This window comes from Gallinula chloropus (genome assembly GCF_964237585.1).
Source record: "Gallinula chloropus genome assembly, chromosome: 4".
Classification (NCBI taxonomy): Eukaryota; Metazoa; Chordata; class Aves; order Gruiformes; family Rallidae; genus Gallinula; species Gallinula chloropus.
The window spans coordinates 17,649,967-17,662,935 of NC_140088.1; the positions used below are offsets into that span (position 1 = coordinate 17,649,967).

Below are 12,969 nucleotides of genomic sequence, written 5' to 3' on the forward strand. Positions count from 1 at the left end.
TCAGGTCATTTAACAAAATGCTCTGTGATCATCTACCTGCTGGGAGGATCTCCAAAATTGTGCTGCCATTGCTTGGCCAGGAGCAAAGAGACCGCTCAAACGAAGCTGGTGCAGCTTGGGGCACTGAGGTAGCTTCATCCACATCAGTTGTTCACTGGTGAACAAGAACTTTTCCAGATTCACTTTTCTGATGTTTCTGAAGAGAGCAGTGCCCTGGTGAAGGTCTCGGGTACACATCAGATTGTCACAAGTGCCCCACGCACCCCTGTGACTGTAAAGCTCAGCGGGAGCAATGCTTGTTTCAGAGCTGCAGGTTCAAACATAGATGTCTGCCAGCAGAGCTAAACCCTGCCTTGGCAAGCCAGTCAGTCTGGTAGGCTTACCGTGGGGTCTCTCCTGCCAGAAGGAATACAAGGGCACACTCTAAAGCTGAATTTGCATATACTTGATGGAGTTATCCCATGTAACTTCAAGCCTGGGGTTCCAAAAATACGTTAAATTAGTAGCATTACTATTACTTAAAATTTACCTTTAGTTAGTTAGTTAGTTAATAGGCTATGGTCAAATTCTTAGAGAATATCTCTATCAAGATGTACTAAGTACCTGCATTTATTAATGCACACCAATGTCAATAGTGTTATCTATCGATGAAATATAAAAACTCCCTGCAATGCTGCTTGTGCAAAAGAAAAGAACATTATCAGAAATAGAATGTGGTCCTCCATATTTGTAAGAAGAGCATTTCTCACAAAGATGGGAGCAAAATGGCAGCACATCCTTCAACATGCACCAGGTTGTCCGTTAATCGAGTCCTGCCTTTTACGCAATGGCTTGTTTATCAGTGGAATGCCCCGACATATTCAACACCCTCCTCTTCTATACGTCGAGAGGATACGAATGGCAGGAGGACAAGCTCCCACTGTGGCTCCTGGAGAGTCTGGGGCTGTGATTGTTACAGTTTTCACCCTTTTTCTTCTCCTTGTCCTTCCAGGTTTCTAGCATTTGCAGCTTCCCTTGCTCTTCTCTCATGAAGACCTCCACCATGAGAACTTTCTCTTTATGAATCTGCTGACTAATGTCCTTGGGAATGTCTGGGATAATCCAGTCAACAAATTCACTCATAAACATGACCAAGTTCTGAAAATGAAATTGTGAGAAACTGTCAGCAAGGTCAAATGAAAGGATGACTGTAGGGGAAGGGGCCATATTTGGTGTACTTGGAAAGGAAGGATGAAGAAAGTACAATATTTGAGTTGGGCTGAACTGCATGTTGCAAGTCTGACACTGAGCTAAGGTTATCTCAACTTCTTGATCGTACTAGAAGTAGAGAAAAATGGCAGGCACAGATCTCTATGATTTATGTACAAATACTCTCTTGGTCACTTAGAAATTCAAAAGAATTGATAAATGCCTTACCAGGTTTAGATCAGAAAGGCAGAAACAAATAACAAGAGGAAAAATTACAAAAGTTGGTAAAACACATTCCAAGGAAATGTTTCTGATTTTAAAACCTTGATTCAATGAAAATTAGGTCTTTCACAGAAAGGTACAGATTTTGTCAAAAAAGAAAAAATTAATAACAATTTGAAAAAGATATTTAGATAATACAGACATAAAACACTTGAGTCACAATAACCAGCATCACTGCTGTGACCAAACAGTGTCATTTAGTGAAAACTTACAAGATTTTGCAGCCTTGTTCAGAGGTTAGCAAAACTCTTAGATGGAAAAATTTTGGAAATTTCATATCTTGGCTATGTCTAGAAATTATTTTGGACTAAATTTATGCTGCTTCAGTGAATCTGTTGGTGTCCTAGTGGAGAAACTGGTGGGACCTAATGAGTACCAGCCTCCTGCTTTGAAGCTCATTAAGGTCATTAAGATGCTTCTGCATCAAACCGATAGAAGGTTCCCAAAGGCGGCCTTATGCAGCTGAAGAAATACAATAACTCTTTTTCTTTCTCATATAAAAAGCACCTGCAGTATAACCTACCTGGAAAACTATCACAAATGCTAATCTTGCTGCTAGGACAGCCCAGAAATCCTTTGAAATGTCATACTTGTTTTCCGACCAAGGGGGTTCTCGATAATCTTTGTATCTGCAAAACAAGACTCAGTAAATCATTCAGAAATTTTAGCACCATGAGAAATTAATACCAAACAGTGAAACAATAAATCAAACAGTCTAAAAGCAAGTTCACCGTTACAGCATGAAGTAACCCCTCAGAAACAAGAAAAAGCTGAAAGCTTCCCACAGCCTGCAGGTTTTACTCAAAATTAAAAGCCTTCAGTCTCAATACCCTCTGATTAATATAAATACTATCCATTCTGCATGAAGACGGCATAAACAACACAGTTTGGGTTAGGTTTTTTTTTATTTTTGAGATTGGTAAAAAAAATACCCCACATATTTTTCAGACTAATTTTAGAGAGAAAAATACTGATCTCAGATCCATAGAATGTGTCATGCTACATAGTGTTCTCTCTGTTCATGATTAACAAAAGACTGTAGCTAATTTTTTGCCATGTAAAAATCCCTGCAATTTGGAAGAAATAATGGTATGGGAAGAAGAAAGTGACTGGTACTAGAAAGCTAGTAAATCTGGTGGGTTTCTGTTGGACCACGACACTAACACTTCTGTTCTGTGAGTTTTGTGCTAAAAACACATTTGTCAACCTCAGTTATCCCATGCCCAGAGATGACCAGAAGGAAAACAAGAAAGTAAAAGAAAGCAAAACCTGAGATGAAAGAATAAAATCAATCAAAATTGAAAACATCCCCCTTTCAGTGCAGTCTAAGTTCTTTTACTGTTTTATTTGGCTTCAGTCCCTAATTCTAAGCGTTAAAACATTTGTTTTGAAGATAATGCATATCTCAGGAAGCCTAGGCAAAACATTTCAGCACTGACCTAGATTGCTTCTTAAACTGAAATATGCAACAATGGTTTTCCTTTGAAAATAAAAGGAATATGTAGAACTTTACAGGCATGCAGATTTCCTGTATGATGAAACTTTAAGTAGGTCTTAATTTCCAGTGTTGGTAAGGGTGCTATTAATCTCATCAGGAATTACAATAGAAACTGGACAAAAAAAAAGAGAGGGGTTCTCTGAAGTCATGGTCATTATGTCCATAGCATATGATAAAACAACATGACTTCAGAGTAACATAATTTTGTTCCCTTAAAACACCATTATTCATTTCCTTTCATGAAAAAAAGGAATACACAGTAATAATAATTCACAGACAAACACTAAATTGAACAGTGCCAAAATAAGCAGTTAATATTCAGGTTGCTTAATATGTAAGCCACAATATTCAAGACAATGAATCCATCTGATGTAGTACTGAAAATACAAGGGACCTGCCCCAGGAATGTTCTTAGCTGAAAAAAATACTTAAAATTAGTTATCATTCAAGAGAGTACCTGCATATCTGAACCTCGTAGCCGAGATCCATGGGGTCATTTGGAGCTGTTCCTGCTTGAAAATCGCTGACATTAAAAGAGGATAGTGTATGGTTCACGAAGCCATGCATGGTGCCATTCTCACTGTACATATACAGGTACACGAGGCGTGGAATGAAGTCGGATGTGAATGAGATCACAAATGCCTGAGCCATAAGAGTAAAGAGTGAGCACAATATTCAGGCCGTGGTTAAGTTCATAATAACCTCAAGCACATCTTGCTCAAAGAACTCACACAACTCATGGACAGCTTCAGAAAACAAGACGAGAGACTGCAGCCCAGGGGGCCCTAAAATCAGAGTATTCACTGCTGCAACAAGGTAGTATTTACTGCTTAATCTTCTGAGTGGCAGGACATTAGATGGAGTAGTTCCATGCCCTCTGAGATTTCTACATGGATAGCAACTTGAACTCCCCAGAGAATGAAGCAGCCGGTACCCCACATCGCCCCCCACCCAGCACCAGAGGAAAGCAAAACAGTGCTGCTTCCCCATACCCTGTCACAGCTTGTCCTTGATGCATTGTATAAGGTCCAATTGATTGACTTCCAAATACTTTTCTGTTCTGCAAACAACTGACAGTGAATTGAGTCTTTAAATTCTTATTGCATTGCAGAAGGCCATTAATTGTATGTGTTTTTTTAACTCCTCCAAGATAAAAGGATGAGCAGACTGAGCCCAGTTTTATTTTTCTGGCCAAAAAAATTACTGCATTTTATGTGCCGATTTAAAAAGGTTTTCTAAAAAAAACATCATACAGAAAATGCAAGGCAACCAATTCAGCTGAGTTCTTCACAACTTTAGCCTTTCTCACTTATCATTAGTGTGAAACATTCTCACTGGTATAAATCTCATGTACATGCAGAAGAACACAGTACAAAATGTTTTACTTTATGATAAAGAGGGGTAGTACATATTTCAAAGAGGCAGAAGAAAACACTGAATAAGGATGAAGAGAGACTACATGGATGAAAGAAAAAAAATATTTCCAAAGGAAAAGAGGAGAAATGATAAAGACAAATTAAGGCAAAATACCAAATAACAAAAAGAATGGTTTGGCCACAGCACAAGAGACACTTGAGGGCAAAATGAAGGGATTTCCTCTCTGGATAATAGTGAAAAAGACAGTGTACGCCCATGGACTTGTGGCTGAAAGCCCTACACATACGCTATTTTGCTGCACTGCAAACATGTTTCCACCTTGTCATTTTGCCTTTTTTTTTTAAATCTATCGCCAGGTGGGGTGCAACAAAGACTATCATTGTGGATGTCTATTCATACAGAACACCAGATAAGTAAATAAATGTATTTATTTATGTCTAGGGGCTGAGATGTTCTGTGTTGATGAGAATAAAAATATTTCCATGCATTTTTACAGCTATCTGTGTGAGCGTAATGCAATTCGAGGACAGATTTGCAGTGGAGGGACACTGTGCTCTAATGAGCCTAACTAATTCACAGCCAGTTAGTTGGCCACCAGATCCTAAATAGGTTTTAGCACGGAAATTAAAAAATAAATCATCTTTGTGATAGTATTTCAAAAGAGCAAAGGTAAGCAATTGTGGTCTTGTTTGAAGGGCAAAATGGTTTTATGAAAACACAGTAAGCAATGTATTATTGCTACTGCTATCATGACTTTAATATAAACACTGCATCCAACTCTCTAGTATTTCATAAAATTTCTAAATCATGTACTTTCTCTTGATTTTAAGGGATTTATGCTGAAATAAATCAAATGGAGCAGAATGGAAAAGCCAGCCCACTGAATTAAAATTTTATTCATGCCAAATTACTTACATTTATGATGACTGCCAGCTTTCCAATACCTCTGAGGATATTATACCAGATTCCTAAGGAAGGAGACAAACATGTAAATGCCGTTACAGTCATTAAAATTAGATAAACTACAATTTTAGTTAACTGTGTTAGGAGAACTTCTGACTGCATGGAATTAGAGTTACATTTTTAAAAATGAAAAAGAAAAGACATTACTGTAATGATCTGTGAAGTGAAGGGCGTCCAACTCTGTCTTACAAAGCTATGTTTAGCACCTATTTTTTTTAGCTTTTAAGCTAACCGTTTCTTTGAAGAAGAGGAAGGCAAGTGTGAGAGTAATGCCAGAACAAGTAGAAAAGAAAAACACTGTGAAATTTCATTCAAATTTCTCCAATGCTTCAAGAGAGTAAGAAAGCTACAGATATAGAGCTGGCACCTAGAGACACATGGTGCAAAACCTACTACCAGCTTTAAGGATCTACCTGAATCTCTTTCTACACCTCCTCATCACTATTGATCATATGTCAGTTTTGAGAAAGCAAAGCTCCAGTGGAGCAGCTCAATGGGAGTTTTTCATTTGCATCTGGAAACCATATAGATACAGGTTTTCTCTGCATGGGGTCTGTACATACAACATGTGATACCAACCAGCACCACATAGACTCAGGTTCAACCCCTTTGGATTTAGTCTGAGGGTGATGCATGAAGCCCCACAGCTCTGCCCCTTCCCCAACTCTGGATCCCATTCCTCATGGAAGGGCTTCCCTCAGGTCTCCATGAACTGTTGGTTTAGCACACATGGCCATGCACAATCGTGCCTGGACTAACAGTCTCCTGGTCATTAGTGTCAGCTTGAAAATTTCTCCTTAGTTGAAGAACTAACATTGCAAGATTTAGTCTTGATGGAAAAATCCAGAGCTGCTACCAGATCTGTGTGATGAGCCACTCTCCTGTTCTGGGTCTGAAGGAAGGTGTAAGAGGCTCTACAGGGGATGACATCCCTGGAAGACACCTCCAGCCTGACTGAGTCCTTTGCTTGATAGCTAACTTGTAATTCATGTAGCTTTGGTCTTCTGGCACAGCATATACAAGCCACTCTGGACAGAGTGCAGAACTGAATGTCAGGAAAAGATTAGAGTATTAGTGAAGCAGAGACAGACCTCTGCTTGCTGCCAGTAGTTACCCACTATCCTTAGCAGGTCAGACCTCTTTTTTCTCATTCTGCTGATGTCTGCTCTAAAAAATAATCTGGTTTGTCTTTGGCCATCTCACAGTATCTGACTTTGGGATGGCTCTGCAAGAAGTGAGATTCTTTAACCCACAAGAGTGGGACTGAATTGCAATAAATTGTAATTAATGCCTTTCAAAAACAAACAAAAAACCCCAAAGCATCACAACCAAAAAAACCAAATGACACCCTGTCTTAACATCTGCACCAGCAACCTTAGCCTGCAGCTTCAAATGAGCCAGCCACAAAACACCCAAAAGCAATGGTAAAGGCAACAGTGTGACAAAACAGGATGTGTTCTTCAGCTCTAGGATGATCCTAGGGCATAGGGATGAGCCCAAAGAAAAACCTGGCTTGCATAATACCACGATGAACACCAAATTTGGTTACAGATCATAAACTCCTCTGCTCTTGCTGACTGGCTCTATAATACACACTTTTTAGTCATAACCAATATTTGGGAGAAATGGGTTCCTCATTACACACACCCATAGGTGTTAGCCTCTGCAGGAAGGGCAGGACTGGTCTGTTCTCCACCCCAGTCCTGAGTTATTAAAGGCAGAAATTTTTGCTTCTGCAAGAAAACCGCATTGCCAGGAAGGCACAATGTTGATGTGCAGAACCATGTGAGATTTTTTGCTACTGTATTGATCATTTCGATTAGAAAAGTGGTATTGTTTACTTAATAAAATATTAATCTGAATTTAAAGCTCTGGTCTTTCTATTTTGGAAGTAAAGCCTCAATAAGTTATTACAGTTCACAGTTAAGCCACAGGCTAATGTTCTGAATTTTCCTATAAATGTCTTCGAGTTAATGAAACTAACTCACCATAATATCCTGCCGTCAGTCCAGGAATAAACAAACAATAGAGATGTGCACTTACCTATATCCTTTGCTCTGACTGCGACTGGTCTTCTCAGCTCAGTGACAAATTTTTTTGCATCTAGACGGATTTCAATTATATTGTTCAACAAAGCAAACAAAGGCGCCAGTGGGAAGGATGCAACAAACAACGTTACAAACCCAAACTGAATAACTGAAAAGAAAAAGAAACCGTTTTGATGCTTGGGGTCAGCATTTGTCAAATACATGCATCATCATGTCAGTGCCATCCCCCAAAATTCTAACAAGATGACATGTGTTGGGAGAGAAAAATCACATTGTATGCATTAGACCCTGTTTGCCTGTCTGCCGCTCCATTCGGGCATCAAAGAGCCAGTTGCTCCTCTTAGAAAAGGCAAGGTGTGCTGGTTTGGGCTGGGATAGAGTTAATTTTCTTCACAGTGTTTTGGATTTGTGCTGGAAACAGTGTTGATAACACAGGGATGTTTTCATTCCTGCTGAAGAGTGCTTGCACAGGGCCAAGGCCTTTTCTGCTCCTCACCCCACCCCACCAGCGAGTAGGCTGGGAGTGCACAAGGAGTTGGAAGGGGATACAGCCAGGAGAGCTGACCCCAATGACAAAAGGGATCTTCCATACCACATGACATCATGCTCAGCATATACAGCTGGGGGAAGAAGTAGGAAGGGGAGGGGGGAAAGTTCGGTGTGATAGCATTTGTCTCCCCAAGTCACTGTTACGCGTGCTGGAGCCCTGCTTTCCGAGGGATGGCTGAACACCTGCCTGCCCATGGGAAGTGGGGAATGAACCCCTCGGTTTGCCTTGCTTATGGACACTGCTTTTGCTTTCTCTATTAAACTTTCCTTATCCCAACCCACAAGTTTCTCACTTACACTCTTCTGATTCTCCTCCCTATCCTACTGGGGAAAGTGAGTGGTTGTGTGGGGCTTAGGGGTTAAACCATGACACAAGTCAAAGCAACCAGAAGGATGGGGAAGCTCCTAAAACAACATTGCCATGGGTGAGGATGGCACAGGAGTGATCTGAAAGAGTGGGATTACAGCAGTGACTGTGTAAACTCTGCATAAATTTGCCATGTTCTACCCGGCAGGATTTTAGCCCTTACTAATCCCACTGAAAGCTTTCTCTTCTGAAGTGCCTGATCCTCTGCCTTTACTGGGAATAAATTGCTGCTTTCAACCTAGGATCATACATGCTTTTGTTTGATGAGGACATCACACTGATGTCATAGTCTGTCACTGTTAGTGCCGCATCTTCCTCTTTCTCTCGTACTACCAAATAGTGATCTCAGTAACTGCCTCTTATTTTTAGGAACTGATGGCATGATGTCATAGTTTGTACCATTAAATTTCAATCTGTTGTAACTACTCAGCACATCAAGGTCATGAGATACTCTAATTTGTCTCTGCATTTACTGGACATGTCAATTTTTGGTATTAGCATACTTCAGTATCCTTTACCACTATTTTTGCCAAGTCATTCCTTAAAATACTAAATAAAATTGTTCTTTTAAGACATGCCCGATTTTAAGAATGCCTGATTCTGTAGCAAAAACATTGAACAGTTCTCAGCCTTTCCAAGATAGAAAACAGGAAAAGAAGTAACTGTACAGCTGCAGCAATGTAGAGCTGATACCCAGCACTTAAATTCCTCATCACTCACTCAACGTAATATATTACTTTAAAAAATAATAATAATAAAAAAAAATCTGTCAAGTACAACCAGGTCTACAACCACACATGTCTCCTGGAAGATTTAGTCCAGATTTCAGAACACAGAAGCAATCTGGTATTAGAATACACAATGGAAATGTCAAAATCTGAATTAAGTAACTTATTTCCAATGCAGGGAGCAACTGATAATGAAAAATACCTCTCAAATGTCAAGTTTATGCCACTTTATTATCTGCATTCAAAACCTGACAGTGGCATGAATGAAAATATCTGAAATATAGTGCTAAAGTAAGGCCTCTTGAACTGCAGAGAACACAGTTCATCCTTGAAGCAGGTGGAGGTTGACTGAACTAAGCTACAGGCCCAGACTACACATTCGAAGAATGAAGTTATGCCTCCTCACTCCACGGTCCACCAAAACTACAGTTCAAAAACCTCAGCTCTACATCCCAATTTGTCAGAAAAACTATGGCTTAAAATGCCTTCTTTCAACCTCACTCACTCATTTCCATGTACTCAGGGGTAAGTCCAGCAAAAGGCTCCAGGTTGTAGTCCACTTCGTAGCGCTGCTTTTTTTTCATGTGCTCTTCATGGTCTAAAGAGCGCCGACGCTTTAATTTCATGTATCGTATAAACTTCTTCATTTTTCTGAGGGAAATGAAAATGATTCAGTTAGCCTGACATTCCAGTCAGAGTGCCCATTTTTCAGTTACCTTATGTTAACAGACACAGCAAGGTTCATACCTATTTTCATAAAAACTGTCCAAGAACCACAATACTCTAAAAGTATCAGGGATCAGCATAGACAGGTACTGAACCCCATGATAACTGAATCATGTGGTCAGAATTACATCTCCTGCTAACCAGTAGGAAAGAAACAGATTGCCCAATGCTTTTCAAAGACACCTGCATTGCTGGATGCAGTTGCTGCAAGGATGCAGCTACTTATTTTCAGTACAGCAGACTCAGACTTAAAAAATCTTGCAGGTGGCCTACGAACTATGTACCGGTCAAGGGCCAGTGCATATGGTGTACTGCACGTATCACAAAACATGTTAAAAACCCCCCAACAAACCAAAGTCACTACTTACGGGATGCCAATCTCAAATAAATTGTTCTGAATCAGTTGCTTGCCCAACATGATAATACTCAGCTGGATACACAACTCCATTAGACAACCACCTGGAGCACACTAGGGTGGACAGAGGAAAGGTCTGTCAGAACATGTGCTGCATCCCTCTGGTGGGAGCAGGTGGTGGTCTCACCCGAGGTGACCACAGACAGGGTGAAAATTCAATTACCTCTTCCATTCGCAAAGAATGGAAAATGTAGACATAGTCTCCTGGGCGTCCGACAAATCTAGGGCACAATGGTTAGAATTATAAACTTAATATGTATTTTATACTTGATTCCTAAATCACTTATATCAATCTCTATGCCTCTGAGTGAGACCACCTAATGTTTAGTCCTGAAAAAGTGAGTAATTATCTCCGGTTCTGTTTTAAAGCTTAAATCTTGTTGGTTGAATAAACAGCTCATAAAAATGTGAGTATTGTGTCCTACAAAATTATGGGCACATCTTGGCAGAAATCCTCATTTCTGTTGCATTAGCTGGAACATGCCACATGGAGCATTTATTTTAGCCTTGTGCTTTCACACTGGTTGCAAGAAGAGAACTTTATATCAAAGAAAGCAGCTAAGACTAGTAAAGAGACAACGCTAAAAACCAATTTGAAACAGCAAAGTACAAGGTCCCTGCTATATCCCATGAGGCTACAGAATTTTGGGGTCAATACAGGGGAATTTTAAAATCAGAATTTACTTTATTATCCAACTTAGCTGAGCTACAACTGTCTCATAAGAAAAAAGCTGAACCTCTGAACAGCTTTTTGCATTACTCACCGGCCTTTGAAGAAAGCAACGTAGAAAATGGGTGTGTAGGCATTGACAAATTTCAGCAAGAAAGCCTTAAAAATCAACCGCTCTTCAAAATTCTTGTCAGTTTTTGGCACCTCTGGAACCAATGTGATATTGATAAGAAACATTATGGAATTATGCTATCTGGAACATTACAAGATATTATAGATGTGGACTTTGGAAAATATTAGCCATCTTTTAAACAAAGAGGTATGTATTTATAGCAATATAAATGTATTAAAGCAATATGGCCTCACTGAGGTCAGTGGTCGATCTGCTGAGGATCCTGCCATTCAGCTGTCTTACAACAGTAATTTCAATTTCATTCCACATCTGGCTGACCTCTATGGCAATCACTTGCAGATAGATAAGAACTTATCTGAAAAGATTGCTAGACCTTTTGACACTGATGCTTTTTTGGAAATGATGCAAAAACTCTCGTTCTAAAATTGTTGAGCACAAAAAACCCTGTACAGTTCTTGATATATCTTATGGCAATTAAAAGTTGGCAGAAAATGAAAAGACTAATTCAGTGATAAAGAAAAGTGAAGCTCAGGATTAGGTACAGGAATTTCTGTTTTAACCCCATCACCCACTGGATTAGCGATTAGTGCTACCACTGCTGAAAGAAAAGTTTAACATGAAGCCAAATCCATGTGTGCTTTGATATTTGTAAGCCACTGGTTAGAATTTTAGCCACACATTTGGATTTCCTGGGTTTGCTCACTACTGCAAAGTTAATCATGAAAGTGAGTCATTTAGGCTCTCTCATTTAAAATAGCTCTAGCAAGTATCAGTTGAGGATTTAAACCTACCGATCTGAGTTAGCCACCTGGCAATGCAGCCGTATACTTCATCCAGGATGATGATGACAACTAAATTGATAATGACGGCAGTGGCAGTGACAGTGACCCTAACATTTGACCGGCCTGAAGGAGTTGAACTGATTGCCAGTGCTGCTGCAGTTGAGATCCTGTATATGATGACGCCAAACACTATAGCGAAGGTCAACCCAACCTGCAAGCAAGAAGAGCACAACCTCTTACAAAAGATTTAACTATAAATACCATCCTTGGGACTTAGAAATGACCTTAGAAATGGGATCTCTGGGCCACATCCCAAGTCCACCCAATTCTGCCTTAAGGCATCAAATCATTTTGATGAACTGTGGAAAAAGATTCTCTTTTGCTACTGATTTGATCATCATGTGAAAAAAAAATGATATAGTGATCCTGCAAAAGGATTTTTTAAGGGCACCTAAATGTAAAGTGCTTCCTTATATTAAAGCTATTAGTGTGCATTCTTTCACCAGCAGCGTGTATACGTGGTACTTTATAAAAGGAAGCCATAGTTGAAGCAGAAAGGAGTAATTCAGCAAAACTGCACGCAAGCCTTCAAATACCCTACTCAAGCTCACTTTGCTGTCATAATCTCAAACTTTAATAAAATCTGATTAAATCAACAAACTTCCTGGCAATGTAAAGATGCATAAAATCTTGCTCAATTTTTCATTGCATAAATGAAAGTAGTTTCCTGGTAACTCGCCCTGTCAGCCTCACTTCTGTGTTTGGGAAGATCATGGAACAGATCCTTCTAGATGCTATGCTGAGGCACATGGAGGACACGGAGGTGATTCAAGACAGCCAGCACGGGCAAGTCCTGTCTGACCAATCTAGTGGCTTTCTACAATGGAGTGACTGCATCAGTGGACAAGGGAAGAGCTACATATGTCATCTCTCTGGATTTCTGCGAGGCCCTTGACACAGTCCCTCACAACATCCTTCTCTCCAAGTTGGAGAGATAGGGATTTTATGGGTGGACTGTTCAATAAGGAATTGGCTGGATGGTCACATCCAGAGGGTGGCGGTCAATGGTTCCAAGTCCAGATGGAAGACAGGTACAAGCGGAGTTCCTCAAAGGTCTGTGCTGGGACTGGTGCTGGGCTGCATCAAAAGAAGTGTGGCCAGTAGATTGATAGAGGTGATTCTGCCCCTCTACTCTGCTCTGTCGAGACCTCACCTGGAGTACTGTGTCCAGCTTTGGAGCCCT

The 12,969-nt window shown here is 40.1% G+C and overlaps 1 protein-coding gene across 5 annotated transcripts in view; it reads right to left on the reverse strand.

The window, feature by feature from the left end:
* Positions 1–876: 876 nt before the first annotated feature.
* The window catches only part of ANO1 (anoctamin 1), a gene marked incomplete at both ends in the record, with an annotated part of 46,696 nt that continues 34,603 nt past the window's right edge, over positions 877–12,969 (reverse strand). For all 5 annotated transcript variants that reach the window (XM_084263865.1, XM_084263866.1, XM_084263864.1 and 2 more), the window contains 10 exons: positions 877–1,137; positions 1,994–2,099; positions 3,426–3,610; positions 5,261–5,313; positions 7,352–7,504; positions 9,506–9,651; positions 10,095–10,195; positions 10,305–10,362; positions 10,906–11,017; positions 11,736–11,937. In XM_084263865.1, coding sequence (XP_084119991.1) covers positions 877–1,137; positions 1,994–2,099; positions 3,426–3,610; positions 5,261–5,313; positions 7,352–7,504; positions 9,506–9,651; positions 10,095–10,195; positions 10,305–10,362; positions 10,906–11,017; positions 11,736–11,937 — 1,377 coding nt within the window. The remainder of the gene's footprint in view (positions 1,138–1,993; positions 2,100–3,425; positions 3,611–5,260; positions 5,314–7,351; positions 7,505–9,505; positions 9,652–10,094; positions 10,196–10,304; positions 10,363–10,905; positions 11,018–11,735; positions 11,938–12,969) is intronic.